This window comes from Pezoporus flaviventris, unplaced genomic scaffold, assembly GCF_033815535.1.
Source record: "Pezoporus flaviventris isolate CSIRO_AGI_PZ_B2104156 unplaced genomic scaffold, CSIRO_AGI_Pfla_v1 ptg000040l, whole genome shotgun sequence".
Taxonomy (NCBI): Eukaryota; Metazoa; Chordata; class Aves; order Psittaciformes; family Psittacidae; genus Pezoporus; species Pezoporus flaviventris.
This window is the reverse complement of record NW_026892588.1, coordinates 11,058,655-11,082,287: the sequence shown is the minus strand read 5'-3', so window position 1 is coordinate 11,082,287 and position 23,633 is coordinate 11,058,655. Positions and strand designations below refer to the sequence as shown.

The window sequence follows — 23,633 nt, the reverse complement described above, 5'->3', positions numbered from 1 at the left end:
TTACAGCAACCACAAATTCTCTAATGCAAAACCCAGAGGAGCTCCAGCTCCAGGAAATCCTTAAAATGACCTGAGAAGTTGCCACACAGCAGATGGTACAGCTCCACAGCCCAGCAGCCAGCACAACCCAGGCACTGCTGCCCCAGTGCCTGCCTGGGGTGTTTCTCCTAACACAGAAATGCTCCCTTACCCATCAGAACAGCTATTTCACCAGGGGAGGGGCTGACCCAGGTTTCCTGGTACTGGGATGCTGGTTCCTCACTGCATTTCTCCAGGGAACAAGGGCTCAGGGCTGCCATGCACCATGCCATGACCCACGACCAGACCCTGGGACTTGCTCTGCCCCCCTCTTACTCTGTTGTGACCTTTTAGGACCCCAAACCATAGGCACAGGCTGTGTGTTTTCAGGCACCGAGTGGCATCCAGTGTTACCTCCTCAGATCCAGCCCTGCACGCCTCCGTTTCCGTGGTCTCAAGTGTTGTACAGGGCCAGGCCTGGGGCCCACATGCACGGGCTGAAGCCCCCCCCGGCCCTGCTGGGCTGCCTCAGCGACCTGACGGGAACTTCTTGTTGTCTTGTTTTCCTGTGTGATGAAATGTACCTGAGCGAGCCAGCGCCAAAGCCACACGTGTGCGTCTCCTTCCTCCCCAGACTCCTCCAGTGCAACTGGTGGGGGGCAATGGGCCCCAACACAGGGGGTGGGAGTGGGGCTGAATGTGAACATGGGGTCAGGTGAGGCAAGGGAAGTATGAGGGTGGTCTACACCAAATGAACAGCCCTTCCCAAGGACACCTGCACAAGATGATGCCCAACATCGTTACCAACAACCAAGAGAGATGGTGCCAGCTCGGAGCCACTCACTCACTGCTGCAGGGACCCCCCGACTGCTGTGGTCAAGCCTGCCAGGTCTGTGTGCACCCCAAGGATCCACATGCCAAGAGCACAGCACACTAGGGCAGCTCTGCTGCCCAGTGCAGAAGCTAGAGTGCCCTTTGCAACATCCATGGCAGCGTGTCTCCCCAGGGAACCCCAGGCAGATGGGCAGCAGGAGCAGCCAAGGGCTGGTGTGTTACAGAGAAACCTTTTATTGAGTTCAGGAGGCAGAGAACTTTCTCAGCGTGATGATGACCAAGGCCACAAGCACAGAGGTGCCCAGGAGGGAGGCGATGACAATGGCACCAATAGCTCCAGGTCCCAGTGACCCTGCAGGGACAGAGAACAAGATTGTATGAGATCAGCATAGCCATTGGGTCCCAGGCGGGAAGGGCTAAGGGGGAATCAGCCCCACACCAGCATGTCCCTGGCCATGGGGTCACACTCCCAAGCCCCATGCACTGCCCATGATGGCCCTGTTCCCATGTCCCAGTGCAGCTGAGGCCCAATCCTGTGCCCCAGAGGCATTAAGCCCTTGGGCAGGTGGCTGGAGCCACCCACTGCTCCTTACCCAGTGACCAAGACAGCCATAACACAGCAGGTCTTTGGCACTCAGCTTTCCTGCTAACACTCACAGCAAGAGCTGCTTTGCTCAAAGCACATTACAACAGGTGTTTGCTGTAGATCAGGAGCCAGGCAAGGTGCTCACACTCCCTATTTAGAGAGTTTGAGGCATATTCTTGCCTATTCACCCCCCTCCCCAGCAGTGGTCAGGCCACCTCAGGATTCTCAACCCCCTCTTGGGAGGCAACAGGACCATAAAGAGCAACTGCAGAGCGAGGACATCCTCTCGTGATCCCCAGAGCGCCCATGGTGCCACCATGTACCATTCCCAGCATCCAGCCGGTGCAGGTGAGTGGTGTCCTCAGGCTCCAGCTCAGACGTGTACACGGGGAAGGCTGTGGCATCCGAGAGCCGGGCTGTGGTGGTGTCCATGGGGCCAGCTCCAGAGGGCAGCTCAGGAGGCTCGTTCCAGAGGGTGGGTACTGGGCCCTGCAGGTGCTCTGCTGAGAAACAAGCGCCCATGGTCACCCTGCTGCGGATGCAGGGTGACCCGAGGGCTTAAGGAGGCTGCAGAAAACTAACAACCAGAGCAGCTGAAGGCAGTGCCTGTGCCCCAGGGTGCAACCCCTCTACCACAGGCTCTGGAAGCCTCCTGGTGTACACACAGCACACATGGGACAACAGGGAACTCCCCGCAGCCTCTGCTCGTGCACCAGCATCCACAGCCAGTCTGTGGATGCCCATGGGACTGGGCTGACATATTCCTGCAACCTGGACACATGCTGGCAAAACCCACATCATGTCAGGGCCCTTCTGTGCTGCACCACTGGCCTGTGCAGTGCAGGGTGCCAGAGGTGCTGGCAGGGAGCAGGACACAGCCTCCCCAGGCAGGAGCCCCACTTCCCTCTGCCCACCTCCATGCCATGCTGGGGAGATGAAAGCCAGGCCGGGCTCTGTTTGATGTTACCATTTACCTCCTGTTATTCGTTCCCCTGTGGGGTCAGGGACCAAAGCAGAGAGCCCTGTCTGTGTGTGTGTGGCTAAGCTGAGTGCTCCCTGTCAATGCCTGGCTTGTTCAGGTGGGCCCCGGCAGGAACAGGAGAAATTCCACAGCTCCCTGCCGAAACCACTGGGAATGTTGCACTGGGATGGGGAAAAAAACTGGGGAGGAGGGAAACAAACAGCATCCAGCACCAGAGCCCATTTGAACTGACAGGGTGGGTATCAGGCTGGGAAAGGGCATCAGAGGAGTCAGAGCAAGCAGCCTGGGTTCTCTGGGGCAAGGCACAGGGGTATGCTGGGCATCCCCGCTTCAGCATGGTGCCTCTTGGTGAACCAGGGGCACTCAAAGCCTTGTCTCAGGCTCTCCCTGGCCCCCAAGGAAGGTGGCACCAGCGCACCTTGGCAGCACCAGCCAGAGCTTTAAGAATGTGGAACCCTCCTTGCCTCCCGCTGGCAGCTGGCACCTTATGGGAGGAGAGTGAACTGAAGAATCAATGCTAAGGGTTCCACTACACTTGATTCTCCCATGGGAGCCCTGCATCAGAAGGAACAGGAACACCAGCACCAGAACACTCACCTTTGCTGCCGGGAGAAACCCACCAGTACAACTTACTGCAGGGCTTACATCAGAGCAGCTCCCACCATCCCCAAAGCTATCCCAAGCTGTCTGCAGACTCAGGAACATGACAGGGCTCCAGACTAGCTGTGGAAAGGCCTTTCTACAGCCATAAAAAAGTGGCAGGATTTTCAGTGAGACAGCTGCTAGGTTTAACCCTGGCCCAACAAGCAGTGAGAGACAAACAAGACCCCAGTTTGAGACCTGTTCCTGGTCGGCATGCTGTGGCTGGCTGACCCAGCACGTGGCAGTAGCAGCAAGTACCATGTCCTCAATGTGCTTGGTACATCTGTGGTCACTGTGTGCATCAGAGCTGGCATCTTGGGTTCTTGCTACAAACTCACAAGAGACCTGTGGCTCCATGAGGGCTCCCCAGCAAAACCCGAGCCCTTGGCAGGGCCCTTCTCAGCCTGTCCTGCAAAACTAATCAGATGCTGGAGACTCGCATCCCATCCAGAGGCTCTTCTAGAAAGTACCAATTTCCAGTGGACTTCACTTCTATAAATCCTGCGGTTTGGATACATCTGGAGTCCTGCATCCAGATCACGGGCCCCCAACACAAGAGAGACATGGAGGTGTTGGAGCAAATCCAGCAAAGGCTATGGAGATGCTGTGAGGGCTGGAGCAGCTCTGCTCTGGAGACAGGCTGAGAGCTGGGATTGTTCAGCCTGGAGAAGAGACCTTACAGCAGGTTCCATTGCCTAAAGGGACTACGAGAAACCTGGAGAGGGGCTTTGAACAAAGGCAGGTAGTGACAGAACAAGGGGAATGGCTTTAACCTGACAGAGGGAAGACTGAGATGAGACATTAGGAAGAAGTTTTTTACTATAAGGGTAGTGAGATACCAAGCAGGTTGCCCAAGGAAGCTGGACAGGGCTTTAAGCAACCTAATCTAATGGAAGGTGTTCCTGGCCTGTGGCAAGATTTGAAACTGGATGATTTTTAAGGTCCCTTCCAACCCAAACCATTCTGTGAAGTCTAGAACTGAGTAGGTAAATGTCCTTAAAACAACAGGGAAAGAAACCAAGGAGAGCTGGGGCTATTTAGTTCACAGCAGTGGCTTTAGGAAGCTGCTGGTTTAGGCACAAATCAAATGCATGTAATGCCTGTGAAGCCCTGGTTCCAGGCTGCTTTCACAAGCAGAGCAACTCCACACAGAAGATCCACCCTCCAGCTACAACCTTCCTGACTGTGTCAACACCACCAAGGCCAGCACCAACACTGCAGCCGTTCCTAGCTGGCAAGAGAACACCATGCTGGGAGGATGTCCTTGCACTTCCCAAGAATGTTTTTCTCCCCAAAGCCAAGAGAGCTGAGTGAACCCTCACATTAACTGGGGGGAAATGTTAGCTCAGATCATCTATAACAGATGCAGGCACCATTCAGGGAGGCTGTAGGATGTGAACAGGGTCTTCCCAACTCCCCATTCTCAACTGGACAAGGAGGGAACGCTACCCTTTCCAACCACAGTGCAAAGGCTCTCTTTCTAACCAGACCCACAGGTCCTGGAAAGTTTCCCTGTCCCCTGTGCATCCAATTCCTAAAAATTTATTGCAGCTCTCTCTAAGCAGGGCACAGAGCTTATGTTTGATAGCTGAGTAAACAGTCTAATTTGTTTATGATCTCAGTGATTTTTAAGACCTGTACAGAGTCCTGGATGGCTTCTGGACATGTATTTTGCTAATTCCCCTCATCTGATTAAAACACGCTTTCAGTTCACCCACACAGAAGGGGCAGAGTGTGCTAAACATACGTTTTCTGTCCCAAGTCCTTGTGGTTTTACCTTAACGGCACTTCAACCAAGGCAAACACAACTCCTTTCAGTCACTCTAGTGCCTCACCAACAGAGTTGTCAGCAGAAGCAGCAGAGTCGTGCACACACATAAAGTAAGATACTTGCATCTGAACATCAGCAAGAGCCAGGGCTTGCTGCTGGGTCTCCTCTTTAGTTCCTGCACCTCAATGCTACCAGTCCCTCCAGAGAAAGCTGCTGCAGACCAGGAGAGTCTGTTTGGAACCAGTGCTTTGCTTTCCAAGACTCACCTTTGATTTTCCCTCCTAAATAACAGCTTGTGCCCTCACATACCTCCCCATTTGAGAGGCCCAACCACCCATATCCAGCTATCCCCACACATCCAGTGGGCTTAACAACTGCAGGAGTCATGCCTCCACCCCTCTGCAGTCATCCCAGTGAGCATCAGTGATGCTGCTGCTGGCTGAGAGCAGCAGATCCACAATGGAGCAGTATTAAAAGCCACACTCTGATTTCAGTCCTCTGGTAAAAGCGAGAAAGGTGAGGGAGAAGCTCAGAGCTTATGTGTCAAAACCCAACAAACTATTAATAAGGTCTCAAACCTAAGAGATGAGTGCCCTTCCAGTCACCTGCTGGATACAGTCTCAACAGACAGGCTCCAAGTACAGGCACAGGACCCAGTTCAGAGATTCAATTCTCTGCTCTGCTGCTGTTCTGTGTGACCACTGCGTGTCCCTCTCCCTCCTGAGCTGGGTTTCTCTGTGCATGAGCAGGAAACCAGGATTCTAAAGATGATCTATGAGAGAAGCAGCACCAGAGCAACCAGGCTTGGCCACCTGCAGTTGGTGACACCCTGATTGTGAAGAGGGGGACACAGTCTGTGCACCTGAACAAATGCCTCCGAGTGACAGCTCCAGGCTCAGTGTCAGCCTTTCACTGGGAAAGGGCAAGTCACACCTGGCTTTGGGGCTGTGCGTAAAACCCCAAAGGCATTGCAATCTCAAGTGAGGGGGTGGAACCGAGAGTTGGCAACCAAATATCAAAGCAAGGCAGTGCATGGTGTCCCTGTTCAACCAAGAACTTTGTAGAAATAAAGAATTACCAAGAAACACGCTCAGAACATCATCACAAGACCAGTGATGGGTGACAGCCATGCATTAGTTGTGCTGGCATCAGTCTTAGGACCAGTCCTGTCTCTAGGAAAACCCAGTGGGTACACTCACACAGTCTGTTTACCCCAGAGCAACTCAGCAGGCACAGCGGAGCTACCAACACACATGGGTAACCCCACCACCACTTCAAGAGCTTTGTGCCTTGGTGCTCTGAAGGGAGAGAAACCTTGACCCTGTGGCACGAAGCAGTTCTCCCTCAGCATTAACCCTGTATCAGCACTAAAGCACAGACTGAGGGCAGCTGCTGTTTCACTTGGTGAAACACACAGTTTGAGAGCACTCAAGAGAAAGACATGGAATAATCTTGGTTATTGGGGTTTTACTGGGCAGAGATGGTACCTGGAAAAAAAATGGACTAAAAGTATTCCAGTGGTTTAAAACAGGCCAGGTGGAGGGTGGCACCTCCTCCTTTCCATATGTTGACACTCCAAATTGCCTTATTTTAAGGAAATATCTGTACCACACCATGCCTTCTCCCTCTCTCCAGCACAGGGTAGTTACAACTGAGCCCAGGAAAATGGAACATCAGGTTCTTACCCTTTAAAGAAATACACTGAGATTTGTGAATGACGAGGGACCCCAGAAGGACTTGAGCTACATGGGCTGTAGCCAGATCTAGACAGGACGATGCCAAATGCAACTTGATGAAACCATTATTTCCATGCTCAGGTAGAAGGTGGGTGAGCTGCCAGCAGCGCGACACAGTATCCAGCACTCCAGATAACTGATGGCTGAAAGAAGACTGGAAGAGTCTCCACCAGTGATAGCTTTTGAGGAAGCTGATCAAATCTCAAGCATCCTTCAAGACACCAGACCCTCGCCCACAGGCAGGCAGCAAGACCTCAAGGCAAAGCAGATGAGGCCACCTAACATCTTTATCCCTGGAGATCCCTCACCAGGACCAATACTGTTCCTCACAGAGGCTGGTCTCAGCACCTCCTCATCTTCACTCTCCACCTCCAACCCAGTGGTAACCTTAGCTGAGAGCTGGTACTAGTGTCAGTAAGTTTTAAGGAGTGGTGGTGCAGAGCAAGGTTGGGTAATGGTCTAAAAAGACTTGCAATAAGTCTAGACACACTGTTGCAACAACTGCATCTTTTTAAGACATGTGCCTGACAAAACCTATTTACAACTTACCACATTCTAGCAGTCGAACTTTAAAAACTCCCTAATAGACTTTTATTCTCCTGTTGTTGAAAATGAGGACACATGAGTTGCTACGTATGTTTTCCTTCAGCAAGTCTCCTGCTTTGCTTTTTTCCCTGTATGCATTCTGATGTGCTACTGCAGTACAATGTACAGCCACATCAGCTCAAAACAAGGTAATCCATAAGCCCACAGAATTTATATACTAAATATATACATGGTTCAGAAGGCAAGGCCTCGCAAAGGCTTTTTACCGACTTCCACTTGGAGCTCTGAATCCATCATGCGAATTGAAGCTGGCTTTGCTGAAAGCAAAAAATAAAAATCAGCTCTTCACAACCCTCCTGCACGCTAGGCCCATGCTTTACTTGGGTTTGGAGGCAGCAGAAGCAGAGAAGATTTAGGTGTGCAGAAAGTCCTTGAGCTGGCCGTTTCCTGTTGCACCTAGATGATGTGGACAAAGAGCATTAAAGACTCAGTCAGTTGTGTCCCCCCCATCTTTGACAAATGGGACATTTGAAAGAGCTCAGTAACTCTGAAGAGATACTCATACTTTCTTCAGTCACAGAGCACTGTCCAGGAAACCGGAATGGCCAGGCAAGAAGCCAGATCAAGGTACGCAACCCACCAGCACCCCAAAAGTGCTCCAACTGCCATATCCATATGGGAACCTCAACTGCCAGTGGAGAGCCTTCATGCGTTGCTGAACTGAGCGCTTACACAAGGCTTCTGGTACCAGGTAGCTCCAAGACCCCACTGTGATAAAATTAAGCCCAATGAAGATGGGAAGACTCATTCCAGACGTGGGGTCTGCAAGGTTGGCATCAGCTACAGCTCCCTCCAAGGCAGATTCTGCTCCTGCCCCCCATGGAGGGCTTTGCCATGGAAGGCACAAGGTGCCGAGATGGGAGGGCAGAGGCTGGGTGAACCCTGAGGCCAGCAATGGGCTGTCCAGCCCCAGGTGGCTCCAGCGGGCACAGGGCCAGGGCAAGGATGAAAAGAGGCCTTCATGGGGAGCACAAAGGGCAGCCTGTGATGTGCGAAAGCCGGAGCTGGAGTGTGGAGCAGCGCAGAGCGCTGCGGTTCTGATGAATGTTAAATAAACTTGTTTACAGAAAGGCAGGGCTGCATGTGTACGCAGGAGAGCAGAGGGCTGTCTGCATGCCCTTCCCTTCTTTGTCTGCCCAAGGCAGGAAATTTCCTTTGCTAATGGGGTGAAAAGCAGAAAAAACTCCACTGTGCACTAAAAGCCCCATTTTGGGGGCAGGTAACTTCACTTCCAATGCAGCAGAAAATCATTGTGCTCCTGGGATGGCTTACTGTACATGCTGGTCCCTCATGTCCTGCTTTGAGGTAGTAGAGAACAAACTTCTTAAAGGCCTCTAGCCTCTAAAATGCCACAAAGGAAGCATGGAGACTCTCCTGCACTCCAGGATCCAAATGCTGCATTCATCAGTACAAAGCTCTTCGAGAGCTACTGGCCTTGCTGCACACGTGTGACTCACCCAGGAAAGGAATGAAGTGAATGTGGAGTATTTCACAGGAGCAAAGTGACACACAGAGGCAATGACAGCTACAGACTATGGCTGTGATGCTGAGCCGAGGGCGAATACATAGGAAAGCTGGCAAGGCCAGGGGCAGAGCAAATACATACCAAATACTGGAAACAAAACAGTGTAAAAGGAATCCTAGCTCAGGAAGGAAGCAGGTGAAGTTTTCATGGGAATGAATCACTTTCTGCAGTGAAGTACTGTTACCAGTTAAGACCTTATCTGGTTTTGGGGAGGAGCACTGACACTGCTTCTGGGAGCACAAGCAAGCTACAAACAAACTGTGCTTCAGCAATTAATGTTCCACTATACAGACATAAAAGCTTGGGGTTTAGACAGCGAAAACATCACTTCTTAGTGCTCATTTCTTGGTTATTTTAAAGGTTTCCTAGCAAGAAGGCATCCTAGAAGGGAAGGATCTGTGGGGGATATCAGCCACAGTAATTCTGTTCATGTACCAAGCTAGGTGCAGTGATAAATTCCCCTAGTCACGTGAAAGCTCCTTTAATAAGAAACGGATGGCTGGTCAGGATCTCCCTGCTGGGCAAGATGCTCATAAATTGGGAGGGGACTGTGATCCAGCTTTGCTCCAGATCTTGGAAGGCAGGATGAGAATTCAGGAAAACAAGCACTGTGCTCTTGCCTATTTTCTTTGCCTGAGTGGTTCCTTCAGCCTCACCCCCACTTAAAGAAAGAGGCTTTGAGGGAAGCAGCTCCTCATGAGTTTCCGAAGGCAGGAGCAGATAAGGCTGGAATTACTAGTCATCTCCTTAAAAAACAGTGCCTTACAGAATCAGTGTCTCACCTATTCCTGTTCCCATCACCTCACTGAACTTGAGTCAGAGCCACATACACACTTCCCAGCACTGCCACCTGCCCCAGCACATCCAGCTCCAGACAAATTCCATTTAGATGCACACCTCAGCTTTCAACCAAGCTGAGTATTCATAGACACTTTCCCACTTCTACTTACAGCAGCAGTTGTGCTCTGCTGTAGCAGGAAGCATAGAAGGAACCAAAAACTGGCACATATGCTTTAGCCAGAGAAAAGTGTTCCTTTTCATCACTGTAGCTTCTTCCTGCCATTAGAAGCTAACAAACAAGCTATCCCATCAGCTGCTGAGAACTTTCCATCTACATGTCCTGATCTACTACTGCCACTAACGCTCACGTAGGTGCTACTGCTCTTCTGCTTAGGAAAAATTACAAATTATGTTCTCCCCAGCAGCAGCTTCGTCTCAGGGTGGTGAACACATTCTCACCACAAGTGATCCCAAAACTAGTTTCCATTAATTATAACTCAATAAAACCAGATTTTTTTAGAGGAGGGAGAGGAGGTATGCAATAGAGGAGAGGCAGGCAGGTTAGTAAAAGACCACCCATGCTTTTGTGCTTGAAATGCAAACAAAACTCCTTACCTGCCAGCACAGCAGGGACCAGGATGCCACACAGCATTAGCAGGACCAGGCGAAGGACTCTGTGGTAGGGCATGGCTTCCCTCGGGAAAAGCGTCACCAGAAATTCTTAAAACTCTTCGAAGTATGAAACAACTTGGGAATTTCACTGGTGCAATAAAATTTTGTCCAGCCAGGTTAAGAAAGATTTAAAAGATTAAAAAATAAAGAATTTACTTCACAACAGCAAGTGGATGGAGTGTGTGCAAACCCCAGCAGAGACTCACTCGCTCCGGCTTGTGGAGCACACCTCCTCCTGAAGGCAGCTCCACCCTCTAAGTTGTGCCTAAAACCCCATAGGCAGCCCAGCCATTAGGCATCAGTCACCCTGCCAGGCCAGTGCACACAGGAGCTGTTCTTGGCAAGTCCTTCTCAGTGGACATAGGGATGCTCCTGAAATGCCTTCCCTCTGGCCAGGCATCCCACGGCCAGACACAAGGAGCCATTGGGGGAGCTAACCCCAAAACCAAGCTGACCACTGGAGGGCTTTGCTCTCCTCTCAGTGTGCAGGGGTGGCAGTGGTCTTTCAAGGGTGGGTGCAGCAAAGAAACAAGGGCCTCAATCTTTTGAGACTAAAATGCTCTGAAATGCAGCCAGAGCAGCTCCATGGCATCCTTGTTTTCTGAGTGTATACTTACAGCGGTGGACTAGGAGCAGTGTGTGGTCTTCACAGGCAGAACTGCCTGTTAAAACCTGGTAAGTCTTCCAAGAGAGTTGCCCTTGTCAAGGAAGGCGAGCATCCTCCTCAGATCCAAACCTCATGGACACCACCTCCTCCTGCAACCCTCTGCCACCCCAGCCTTCCCCTCCAAGTAAGAACTTCATAGCAAAGAGAACTGAGGTTTGTTTCAAATCACATTTGCACCAAAAGAGGTTTGGGAAAGGATGAAGTGTATCAAAAGGGGAACGCTCTGGTTCATTATCAGAAGAATTTCGTTAGCATTTTTTAAAGTTGATATGAAGATTAGATGCTTCATGGGTTCCTTCAGAAAAAGATGTAATAAAGTACGAAAATACCCTCATATCAGTTCTTTATGCTCTGAAAACATGAGTAGTTTTGTCTTAAATTTTAGATTCAGATGTTTCTGCTACGAGATCTCTGCTTTTTGGCTTAGACAGGCAGCCAGATACAGTTCAGGTGTCCTGTTAAATCATCCTGCTTGCTGCAGTTCTTTGCATTAGTGCCTGGCTGTGAGAGGAAGCAGGAAAAACAGAGGACAGAGCACTGACCCTGCAGTGAAATGGTAAGTTAGGAAGGAACATGGTGAAACGTGATCAATACCAACCTCAGATCTCTAGCATTACGGTCAACATTATCTGCCAAACTTGGATCAAAGCCCTGTTAGCTTTCCAGGTTCACACTCCATCTGAAAAGGAGCTGGGAAGTACATAAATGTATATTCAGCAGCAGACACAAAGCTGTAGCTCCTATTTTTTCCATCCCTACTGATCCAAATGACTGTGGCTACAGAAACAGGCCCAGTTTGTTACAGAAGGTGACAGGGCAGTCAGTCACCTGAGCATAGAATCTGAACATGCCATCATCTTACCTTTGTACTAAATACAGGAGCCAGAATATTTAAGTATTAAAACCAACATCTTCCCCACTGGTCCATTATCTACCAGCTCTCAGAAGGCGAGTAAGGTTCTCAGGGTTCGACAGATTATCATTGCACATTTTTCCCTGCTTGCATTTCTGTATTTCCACTGAGAAACTGACAAGTTGCTCCTTTTCCTGCTCGCATTTCTGTATTTCCACTGAGAAACTGACAAGTTGCTCCTTTTCCTGCTCCCCAGCTGAGCTGGGAATTAGCATACTTTTGCTTATTTGTTATGTAGTATAGAGTAGTCCAAAATTGGCTTGTAGGAGTTAGATCATACCATTACAAAACCCCACCAACCAAACAAGCAGCAGAAAGTACTTATGAACCAGACACCTTGTACACACACACACACACACACACACACACACACAAAAGTAGGCAGTCAAACCAAGTAAAATTATCAGCCTAAACATGTACTGTTCTCCTGAGCCATTAGCTGAACACAATGCAAAGCTACTGTGCAAGTTAGATCTTAGCATATTGACTCCATATTCTTCGTGGTCACGTGAACGGTACAAGGACATTCATCATTAACTTTTACTGGGATTTTCCACACAAAAACAAGCATCAAATAGAAAAAAAAAGACAAAAATAAGATTTTTGTCTAAAAAGGGACGCCTACAAGGTGTGCCTGTGGACCTTTGCGCAGTGGGGAGAAATAAAACCTCTCATTTAGGGAAAGGAATTGGGGTGGGTGGGGTGGTTACTGACTGGCACAGAAAAGGCTCCATGGCCAAGTGTCTGTACTAACAGAAAGCCAGCCATGGCTTGATCTTTCCTGCATAAACAACATGAGCATGAATGCACATGTTTCTGTACGGGGGGCAGAATTAAAGCTTTCTTGTCAGAATTTTCCAATCTTGACTTACTGGTGTTTATCTGAACTCTAAAATTATCAAGTAGAAAAAAACCACCGGTATTCCTCACCAGGGAAGAAATAAAGCAGCAGCTGTTGTTCCACATCCTGCATGTTCGCAGTTGAGTTTGGGGTCAGTTTTAGCACCAGGAGTCACCTTAAAACTCAGCTTGGACAAAAGCAAGCAGAAAGTTTTCTCTCAGATATAATACAACCAGGTTTTATTTAAGTTCTCTCTTCCCCCCCACCCCCCCCCCCCCCCCCACTGGCAAAAGTTCAGAGGGAGTTTAAAGTTTTGTAAACATTTTAACTACCCCTCTTCCCCCTTTTATGAATTTACAAAGCAAAGGAGACAGGGAGACCAGATTTGCAACAGTTCCAAGTCTCTCCATGCTATTGGATCCAAAAACTATATACAAGTCTGCAGCAGTCTCTGTATAGTTACTGTACATGTTTAGGGGCAGGGGGAAGAGAGAGGAAAAAGAGGAAGAGGAGGAGGAGGGGAAGGTGACCCCAAAAAATGAATAAACCAAATGAAATAAAATCCAAAGCCAAACTCCTCTTGAGCAACTCGAACTGTTTTCTTTAGGCAGTGATGACAGAACAACAGACACCTTTATACAACTCCACCAGAACCGTAGCGTCTCTTCATTCACAGGTTATAACCCTCTGGGCATGGGAGACGGGACCAGGGGCTTGAAACTAAGTGCGTTTGGCAGTTTTCATTTCCTTTCTTTCATGGTGTATGCATGTGAGCGGGTGGAGAAGGGAAGGTGGTGTTAATCTTTCCGTGAGAGACGAAGGTTACAATTCCATAAATACTTAAAGATTATGGATCCCAGTGAAGGTGCATGAAATAGTTTAAGGTGTAGGAGATAAGCAGGGCCGTCATTGCACATAGCTTCGCCCTCCGCAGTCTCTCTTCATGACAAAAGGGCATCTCTGCTCGTTAACCTAAGCACTGCTTGAAATGACAAAGCTAAGACTGCTGGGGTATACATCCGAAAGCCAGTGTTCACCCTCAAAGACTAAAGATTCACACAGTAAAGATCCTACTGTCTCTTAAACGAGACAAATTTGCAGGAAAAGAGCTCAAAATAAACTGGTCCTAACCCTCTGAAGGTAGCATTTAAGGGATAAATTCAACCTGAAAGAAGAGATGCCACCTCTTTTTCCCGAGAGCAAAAGTCCCCACTTGTCCAGGAAGGCTGGAGCAGGCCGACAGGGAACTCCACAAGCTTCAGCATCACCACCTAATGAAGACAGACTCGAGCTTTCCCTCCAAAAATAATGTGCTGAGAAGGGCTGGCAGGGTGTGTGCAACTTCAAACCAACCCAAGCTAAACTGCGCCCGCCACCGCCCCTCTCCTGCTGTTGCCAGTTCTAAGGTTAGCTTATGAATGCAACTCCTGGCTTGGGAGAGCACCTCTTGCCCTGATGGAGCGTGGAAGTCAGTATCTGTGTGGCATTTTGGTTTTGACCAACATCTGTTAACCACAAACACTCCCTCTTTCTCTCTCCATGACTGCACGTGTTGGCTGTGGTAAGAGTAACCAGGAGAGGGAAGCAATGGTTTGCAGAATCCCAATTGATTTCTTTTTTCCAGGTATGTCAGCAGAGGAGATCACAGCACAGTGAAAGCTTGCTGCCCAAATCAGCCTTGTTGTGAATGAATCCTATCTCCCACCCTCCCAGGACTCCAAACAAAGTCCACTTGACTCTAGGCTGACAGTAGGAAAAATGCCTGTGCAGTCCTGGGCAGAAAGGGTTTGCTGGGGCTAAAGGAAGCAGCCTGAGATGATCGATTCTGTGATTCACTGCAAGGCGAAGAAGAACGCATGGTGGAGAGTACTGTGTCCAAAACGGAGAACCCATGGTTAACAGATGCAGGAAAAGCCAGTTGATTTGCACATGCTCAGTAGTCTTCCAAAGTCTCTATTTCTCCCATATTGAGCCGCTCTGATGAGGCATTCACTGAAAAGCCTGTAAGCCAAAAAAGGACTTGTGTTAAAAATCTGGATGGGGTATAGTGTATTTGATGCAACACATTTGTTACATGCAGTGGCACATGCAAGATAAAGTGAGTGATACCTATCAAATATAAACTCAGGTGGAAAGTCAGTGAGACTAAAGAGAAAATTAAACAAGCACTTTTTTCCTTAGTAAAAGGAACTTTATATTTAGCTAAGTATCACTTGGTCTTTAGAAACAGATCAGCAGAAGACTGGTTTCAACTTTCACTTAAAAGGTGCCATCTTTTACGAGGCACATCTAGGCACAGTGGTGACATGGCCGAGCTACATCTTGGAACGGAGCACCTCTGAGTCAACTGGTACTTCGGATCGCCTGTCAACACTGTACTTACATGGTCCAAAAGGCAGAAATAGACATTTTGTGAACATAAAATACAAATCAACACTTCAGAGAGCATGAGCAATTCTATCCCTTAAAGTTTAAATACATGTACGTACCTATGAAATCTAGTGACAATTCCATGTATTACTATGCTTTTTCACAATCATCTGTTTCAGGAGTACAACATGAACGTGTACAAAGTTATACAGGCCTATGCAGATGGCTCAAAATGCACCTAAACTTGTACCCAATCCTTTAACTGTAAGGGCTGAGGGCATAAAATACATGAGGAAAGAGAGGAAAAAAAAGCAAAAACATTTCCTACAAGGAAAAAATACAACATATCATATGCAACTTTCCTCATAAAATCCAACCTTTATGGTTGTACCACTCCCATACAGAGTATGGGGAAAAAGGAAAGTTTTCCTGTGTTAAGGCTACTTAACACAAATCTGAAATTTCACTGCTCTGTAGGCTCACTCTGGGCTAGAAAACAGACTTCTTTTCACAGTCATTATCTTCAACAAAGTGCTCTGTTCAGCAGGTTTTAGAGAACTGTTCTGGCTCCCTCTCGTGGCACAATGTTACCTAAAAGGTTTTGGAATTATTTTTCATGGAGCATACTGATTTTTGAGAAGGTGCAAGTGGTACTTCACTTACAGTTGCAACTTCCTAGTCATACTTAGTGATTTCTTCTTCATATTACATGGGCAGGGTTTTAAACTCCTCAACTGAAGACCCAGATCAGACTCACTATACTGGCATATGGGCTGGCATAAGTCAGGATTCCACTGAAAAGTTCAATATACTTCAACACAGAAAATACTGATTTAAAGAGTATTGATTTTGTTGAGAACAAAAAGCAAAGACAAAAACCAGAGAGGGCTCTGTTAAAGCCTTAAAAAACAGCAGTGACTTCAATGTGGTTAATACCAGTCTGCTTTACACAAGCACAAGCTAAGCAGCACAACAAATACTGGCCCAGTGCAGTGCCCTCATTTCCTTTCTATCACACACAGCACAAATGCAGACTCATTTATGCTACTAAAACACTACAGCAATGCATTATACCCCACAATGCTCACTACTACATGATCCCCTTGTATCTTAAAGGCCACTTTAAAGGAACCTTTCCATCAATGCTACAGGGGCTGGGTAACTACCATCTTCACATAAAAATTAAGATACAGAACATAAATATTAAAAACCCTGAGTACTAATGATGCAGTCATCTCCACTGCCTCCATATGAAAACTTGTGACAGTTATTCACCTTTTTTTCTAAAGATCTTTGCCACCTTTTCTGACTCATGGGTGGTTAGCTCATGTAGAAAGGTAGGAAGGAATAAAGGCAAGCCTCAAAAAGCTGTTCCTCATGAGGAAAGAGAAAACAGGTTTTTCTTAAGAGAATTATCATTAATTCAACAAAATAGGCTAAGGTCCACTCAAAAGAAAAAAGGCAGTTTAAATGACATCCTTTAACTACTTTAATGTTTGCAGGTAATAACCAACATACTGAAGAGGCCTTCTTAGGAGGAAAAGTGACAGATGTTTGACGAAACCAAAACAGTATTTTTTAAATCTTTAAATAGTAATACTGAAACAAATTCTAAAGATGCTTCAACAACTACCTGTTCTGCTCAGGTCTGATATTCCCATTTAGGGCTTACAAGCATTCCACACTCCACAACACTTCTCCCAATCAAAGAGTAATTTCTAAAAGTTAAAACTGACCTAGCAAGCTGGGATCTGCACGAACCATTTTCTGTTTCTTCTTTTTCTTGCCACTCTGCACAGCCTCAAAATTGGATTGCTGGTTGTTGCTCTGATTGGTCTGAAAGACCGAATGTAGCGAACTGTGGTTCATTCCCCACACTGAATCCTAGAAAACAAAGCGAGTTCAAGTTTATAAAGTGCAATTAAGTTTGGTTTTATTTATATTGAAAACATTCAGAGAGCCCAAAGCACTTTCTACATCATGTGGCAGCACTAGCCACTGATGCATCCATCCAGTACAGGTACCTCACCTTTCTAAAGCATATCCTAGATCAGCATGCTAAAACACTATTTGATCTACAACTGGCCTCAACTGTTAAGTTCTAGAGAAAACTTGATTCTGCAGTAAGCATCTGAAACCTGCTTCTTCCTCTGCATTTCACATGAGCTGTAAAATCCTGCTCATCCTTGTATCAACCCATCCTCCTATGAATTCAAACATAACCTCTATACACTCCTGAGGACTGTAGAGTTAAGATTTACCTGTTGCTGCTGCTGTTGCCGCTGCTGACTGGCTTTCTGTTTGGCACGGCGCTCAAGAAACTGCTTGGCAAACTCCTTGGCCTCAGGAGTATCTCCAAGATAGGCTCTGATGTAATCATGGACCTCATATGGAGACTCCACTTCCTTCAGGAAGGAGACAAATGTGGGAACTGCAAAAAGAAAGCAGACCATGAGGGAATGCGTGTTGGTATGTGAACACATGCATGCAATAAAAAGCTTTGGATTTGTTTCAAATATTTGCTAATCTCATACCCACAAAAACCCCTTGCCCTTCCACTTTCCCTACAGTAAAACCCTATGATACAATGCTGCACCTATGTGCAGTCAAAGCAAGGGTAAGAAAGCCAGCTGATGCAATGAGAATGAAAAATAAACTGACAATCCTAAGGGTATGGTACTCCACCAGATTATAAAGCTCAAATTTAATGCAAGAGCTGTCATCAGTACAATCCCTTTTTGTCTGTAGCACAACAGATCACACCCCACAGTCACTGACCTGACCTGCAAGCACCTAAAGTTCCACAGCTAGGTCACTTGCAAGCCTTCCTTACCAGCTTTCCTTTTCTTAAACTATCTTTCTTGCACTGAGTTTAATTTTAACATGGAGAAGGACAAAGAAAAATCACTGGCCAGGAAGACACCAGGACAACAGGCTGCCACCTGTGGCACAAAGCAGCCTTGGAAGCATGGAAACACTGAGAATGTATGACCCACAATGGCACTGTGGGGCAAAACCCTCTCCTCAGACAACAGATGCAGCTAGTTAGTACATCACAGATGAAGCCAACAAGTTACTACTGGTATTACTCCCCTAAGAAAAGGGAAGCTGTGCAAGGAGTGATCCTCCTGGCTTTTAGGGCAGCACTGGTTCCCCACTCAAGTTCATGGGTCCCACAGAACCACAACTTTGCAGCATGCAGGTGCTGGAGTACAAGGGCTTGCACAGGTCCACACTGGAGGCAGTGGGATGCCTGCAGTACTTTGGTACAAGAAGGTACGAGTCTGTGATTTCAGACTGGGTGCTCCTCTATGTGTGCTCCAGCAGAGGTAGTACAAAACCCAACCAGTTTCACACCAAAAAATGCTTTGCACAGAGGCATGTAACTTGGCCTGCATTAGAAGTGAACTGGATCCTCATCCATCTGCCTGATAATGCTTCTATGATCACCAAAAATCCTCTGGGTGGCAGACTTTACAACTGTTTCCCATCCCCCCCGATTTCATACAGTTAAGCCAACAAAAACCATGGAGAAGATGTAGCCAGCTCTTCATATCACTATTAAAGATTTTTATTATAAAAATTTTGCTGACTGCATTAAAAACATTACTTTGATGCCACTACTTTCCCTCAGAACAACCTGCTCAAGAAACAAAGATATTGTTTCTCACAGTGAATCATTTATGTTCCTCCCACCTCTTACCATCTAAGTTGTTGGCTGTGTTGAGCGCATGAAGCATCTGTTCACACCACTGAGTGAATCCATCCTGGGCTTTATTTACCCCCTGGAACAATTTCAACAGCTTCTCCTCTTCTTCCACCTTCTTGTTTTGTCTACTTGTAATACCAACAGATTTACTGAGGTAAACAAAACACAGATAATAAATTACAAATTGCCAGACTTAACAGTATAGTACACAGTACAGTGTTATGAGACTCACTAGTTTACAAGAAACAAACTGTTCAAGAACCAACTAATTTAAGTAGATGACAAAGTAAATTGTGAAGGGTCACCTATTAGCTACTTTTGTTGTCAAAACAGATCCTGTCACAGAAAAAAAGGAAAACACGTGAAGACGTTATAACTGCTAAGTGATTATCTCAGGAATTGTAGCCTTTCTTTGCAAAGTCTGCTTCCCCAATTCCTACCTGAGGCTGGCATTGCTTTTGTTTTTATTGGTCGAGTTACGAGGTCCCACTTCCTTCACTGCATCATCCCAGAAACCCATGTTTGAGTTTTTTGTATCAGCATTACTCCAGATGCTACTGACTAGGTCAGATGCCCACTGGTTGCTGGGATTAGTGTTTAGGGAGCCCCACACTGAATTCCCAATGCTGGTGTGCAGGTTAGAGTGCTGTTGAAACATAATAAAGAGATCCTGTTATTAGAACCAGACATGGAGAACTGTCACCGTTTCCCTCCATGTACTAATCAGACAAAAGCCATGCGTACCGTAGTATTTCTGACTCTGTTCGGCTGCTGGTGCTGCTGTTGCTGCTGTTTCTGCATCTGCCGTGCCTCTTCCTGCTGTATCTCCAGCAGGGACTTGGTAGTGCCTGCTGGTTTGGTGACATTACCCCAGCCTGACAACTTTTGCTGCTGTTGCTGCTGCTGCTGGAGGGCCTTCATTAGTTCACGCTGCTGACGCCTTTGCTGTTGCATGCAAGACAAAAGTGCTTGTCCATACTTACAGAAGATCATAACTATTCAAAATATTAGCTGGGAAACTGGTTTCAAACTGATTTCACTCTTTTCTGGAGGAGTTTGCCTGACCTACTTTTTTTTTTAGCCATTACAGTTCCTCTAAAAGGGAAACACCTAACTAACCAGTAAATACAAATAGTTTATTAGCCCAGGACAGAATAAATAGGTTAAATCATGACTGCAGCCAACTAAGGATTTGGTGTCTTGGAGGAAAAAAATTCTCTTCTACCATCAGTTGTTCCCACCCTGTGTTTCCCAGTCTGTAACCCCCAGCTGCCCTGGTCTTGTGCATATTACAAACATATCAGAGCATCAATATGAAATAACTATACCTGAGTTATACTGTTTTAAGAAACCATTCCTCATCCTCACCATTCCTAAATCGACAATTAAGCAGTCACATAGTTGAGTCTACTCTAATAAGTTACACTCCATCACTGTTAGCACTTACCTCTTCTCGAAGCTGCCGTTCTCGTTCTTCTTCTAACTTCTGGATTTCTGCCAATGACAGTGTGGTCTGGGATTGACAAGCTCCTGAATTTGACTGTTGACCCCATGTTGAAGATGAAGGGAGCTAGGCAAAAAAACCCCACATCATTAGGAATTATAAAACATCTTAGAGAACACTACTAAAGTGTAATAATGAAAAACAACAGCATAAGCCCATTGCACAGGGGGAAAAATCAGGCCACCTTTAAAGTTTAACACAAAACTGAAAAGTATAAGATGGAATAATTAGTTAGGAAAAAGTACCAATAGTATATTTCTTTTAATTGCCCTTTGATCAGTATCAAAGACAGTGTATCAATCAGTATCAATCAGTGATAATTAACACATCACTGTCTAAAACCAGAAAAATCAATTTTGATTTTAAAGATATTCTAAGCTTTAGGAACTCTGCAGTGGCCCTTACTTACTACAGCACTCAAAACATCTGTACTCATCTGTGAATCCCTTTCCAGTACACTTCTATTGACAACCTTTTCCCTTTTCATTTTGTAACCTATCCTCCTCCCTCTCCAGATAGTTCATCCGTCCCTGCTCTGCTCAAGCGAGCCCAGACAACCCTGAATCCAGCCATGGTTTCACTTACTACACCAAACTGAAGAGGAAGTTAAACTACAGAAACACCTTACCTTCATTTGTGCAAGTTGCTGCTGTTGCTGCTGCTGTTGCAGCCGTCGTAAAGCCTCCTGCTGCTGCTGCCTCTGTCTCATTATTTCTTTCTGGCGCTGGAGTTCCAGCTCCTTGCGCTTTCGTTCTTCTTCTTCGAGCCGCTGTCTGGCTGCCTCTTCTTCCATGCGTAGCCGACTTTCTTCAAGTCGCCGTTGAGCTTCCTCCTCTTCACGTGCCCACTTGGCAGCCTCCTCTTCCTTCCCAGGACATAAAGAGAAGTAAAGGCTAAGCAGACTTAGAAGGTCAAAATTACTCGTACTCTGTGGTATCAACATTCTGACAGAACAGGGAGAGTACTTTGTATTTGGAATCTGTGCTGTTTAAGTTGTTAATTTACCTTTACATTTCTCAGCCCACTAATATAGTTTATGTCTTATAAAGATGCGAGGTTTCCCATTGCTCCACCAAGAAATGAAGAATTTGGAAGAGAAAAACATCTCTGTAATTCAGACTAGCTAATTTCGTAACACTTTCCTTTGAGGAGTTACATACCTTTCAGTGTGACCTTCTGTCTGCTCATACTACCTACAGTCAAGTACTGCTACACTTGAATAAAACTTGACAGGAATAAAGGGGGAAGAGGATTTGGCATGAAAGAAGAAAACAGCAATACTGACTGTTGTAAATTCAACATCAGAGTTGCAAAGGGAAAGATATTTCTGCTAACAAAAGGAGATGATTGTGTGGTGGGACAAAAATGTTGATGAATGTCTTACAAAGGAAGTCCCTGAAAAAACCCTGTCAATTCTGAAGTAAACCTGGAAGTTAATGTGAAGCCAATCATGTTTCAAGGTTAGTTTGATTTAGGAATGGTGACAGTATGAATTAGGGGTCTGGAAGCTCAAGTTACCCATTAGGGACTTCTAAAGCTTGTCCCAAAGGAAAACATAACAATTGTTAACAGTAAGACAGGAAAGAAAAAAGATGAAACTTTGACAGTGGGTATAGTCTTGGCATAGTACAGGAAGACTGGCAAAACCAATCATCTCAGTTGATGCTGAAGAAGTATCATTCTACAGTATGATTCTATAGCAAACGCTCAAAATAAATCAATATTATTATGGTACTGTACTCTTGCAGAAAGGAGTAGACATACCATTCTGCAAAGCTATACTTAAGACTCAAACATGTAGGAAGGCATTCATTCAACACTAATCAATATGCCAAACAGCAGATCGGATTCTGGTTATCTACTCTGAAATCAGGATACAGGTAAACTATTCACTTGATACTGTCTACAAGCTTTGCTTTCCTCCACCAAAACTGATGGTGTCTGAGGTACAGATGCAAGTTGCAAAGCTTGTTCATACTGGCAGGCTCCATAATTAAATAAACTAAGTCCCTGGTCCCATTTTTCACCTGTTTACGCAGTAACTCCTCTCTCTGCCGTCTTTCTTCCTCTTCTCTTCTTCTCTCTTCCAATCTTCTAAGTGCTTCCTCTTGTTGTTGCCTCTCCTCTTCTTCCCGCTGCCGCCTTAGTGCAATTTCCTGCTCCCGTTGTCGCCTCAGGGCCTCCTCCTGGAGTTGGGAACAAAGTGTCAGTCTATAAATGCCATTTTATTGATGAACTGCATCAGAACACAGACTACAACATGGTCTGGCCAGATAAATGGCCTCAAGAAGAGCTCCTTAGCTCCAAGCTATGCACTACTAAAAACAGCTCTATTAAACACTACAGACCAATATGTTAACAGGGTTTTTTTTGATGTAGTGTGCATCTCATACATAATTATTCTAATGAAACAGGAAACACATAAAATCACTATCTTTGGTTTTAAAAAGAATGGTGTTGAGAATGAAAACAATGGGCAAGACTCCTCTCTCCACTATGCACTAACTGCACCTAAACATATACATGTATTTCAATGTTTGAATATCATTAAATCATTTTTTTGGGGTGTCAGCTATAAGTTGGAAGCTTTTCCTACTTACAGGAGTAGCTTTTTTCCCCACTTACAGGAGTTTCTAAACACTGACTACTCAAGTGCCCTACAAAACTAAAACCACATCTCCAGGCACCAGAAATAAACTGAAGAAGCCCAGTGCACTTGAGGACACTGTAACCTTTGGAAGCCTCAGATGTGGAACTTAACAAAAGGGCTTTGACTAGAGTATTCCTATACTATTTAAATACTATGGGCTCTTGAGAGCTTTGATTTTTGGTTATCCCTATATTATTTAAATAGCTTCCAATAAATTATGGTTTGCTTTCCAAGTAAAAAAATTATTTACTTAACTCAAAAATAAATCATCAGCACCCATTCCTACCATTCTGAAGATCAAGGTTAAACATTGCTTTTTCCATTCTGCTACTTGCTTTTGGAGGAATAGGGAATAACCAGTCTTCCACTGGTTTCCTGTATGCTGTTACATGGGAGTGCATCTGGGTGTCCCCTGGTTCTGACTTTCCCTTTGCATTAAATAGCCTTGGGTTTTGCTGACTTTTCTAATTTCTAAAGCCTAGGAACTCTGTTAAGGCCACCATACTTTTCATCCCTTTATTTTTCTCTCCACTTTCTCACTTACCCTACCAGCTCAACCTATAGATCCTACTGTTTGAACCAGAACTTTTGAGTTTTCATAAATACATTTTCCTTTTGAATGATCAGTACTGTGCAACTGTCCTCTCAAGTTTCTTTAAGCAATATATTATTTATAGGGCAAAGGGAGACTAATTGTGCAGCATTGACATAAATTTTGAACTCTGTTAAAACAAGGAAATTAATTCTGAAATCCAAGACCCTTTTACTCAATCTGGTTACAAGCCTTCTATACACAGCACAGATAAACTGCAATACAGTTAAATGAA

General features: G+C 46.0%; 2 protein-coding genes across 21 annotated transcripts in view; both read right to left on the bottom strand.

Annotated features, from left to right (window-relative positions):
- Positions 1-1,063: 1,063 nt before the first annotated feature.
- On the bottom strand, positions 1,064-11,866 carry SNORC (secondary ossification center associated regulator of chondrocyte maturation). 3 transcript variants are annotated; one of them, XM_061465309.1, is made up of 3 exons: positions 7,848-11,866; positions 1,762-1,941; positions 1,064-1,204 (listed from the first exon to the last, which is right to left on the bottom strand). In XM_061465309.1, the coding sequence occupies exons 1-3, from the start codon at positions 7,921-7,923 to the stop codon at positions 1,095-1,097; spliced, it is 366 nt and encodes a 121-aa protein (XP_061321293.1). In that variant the 5' UTR covers positions 7,924-11,866; the 3' UTR covers positions 1,064-1,094. The 3 variants fall into 3 exon arrangements, with proteins under 3 accessions (XP_061321293.1, XP_061321295.1, XP_061321294.1); XM_061465311.1 differs by having other exon boundaries at positions 1,762-1,938; positions 10,096-11,866; XM_061465310.1 differs by having other exon boundaries at positions 10,096-11,447.
- A 929-nt stretch (positions 11,867-12,795) lies between these two features.
- GIGYF2 (GRB10 interacting GYF protein 2) overlaps positions 12,796-23,633 on the bottom strand; it is a 75,996-nt gene continuing 65,158 nt past the window's right edge. For 17 of the 18 annotated variants that reach the window (XM_061465290.1, XM_061465293.1, XM_061465299.1 and 14 more), the window contains 9 exons: positions 22,184-22,342; positions 20,785-21,021; positions 20,100-20,222; positions 19,397-19,597; positions 19,098-19,298; positions 18,647-18,806; positions 17,205-17,374; positions 16,680-16,827; positions 12,796-14,574 (listed from right to left, as the gene is read on the bottom strand). In XM_061465290.1, coding sequence (XP_061321274.1) covers positions 14,507-14,574; positions 16,680-16,827; positions 17,205-17,374; positions 18,647-18,806; positions 19,098-19,298; positions 19,397-19,597; positions 20,100-20,222; positions 20,785-21,021; positions 22,184-22,342 — 1,467 coding nt within the window. In that variant the 3' untranslated portion in view covers positions 12,796-14,506. Of the gene's footprint in view, positions 14,575-16,679; positions 16,828-17,204; positions 17,375-18,646; positions 18,807-19,088; positions 19,299-19,396; positions 19,598-20,099; positions 20,223-20,784; positions 21,022-22,183; positions 22,343-23,633 lie in introns of those variants that run through there. The other variant, XM_061465306.1, reaches the window with a different exon arrangement.

Excerpts from the sequence above, each read along its gene's own strand:
- SNORC (XM_061465309.1), bottom strand. The coding sequence starts at position 7,923 with ATGAGTCTTCCCATCTTCATTGGGCTTAATTTTATCACAGTGGGGTCT. Across the intron at positions 1,942-7,847 it reads CCTGGTACCAGAAGCCTTGT|CAGAGCACCTGCAGGGCCCA; the intron begins GTAAGCGCTCAG and ends CTTGTTTCTCAG. Across the intron at positions 1,205-1,761 it reads CCGGCTGGATGCTGGGAATG|GGTCACTGGGACCTGGAGCT; the intron begins GTACATGGTGGC and ends CTGTCCCTGCAG.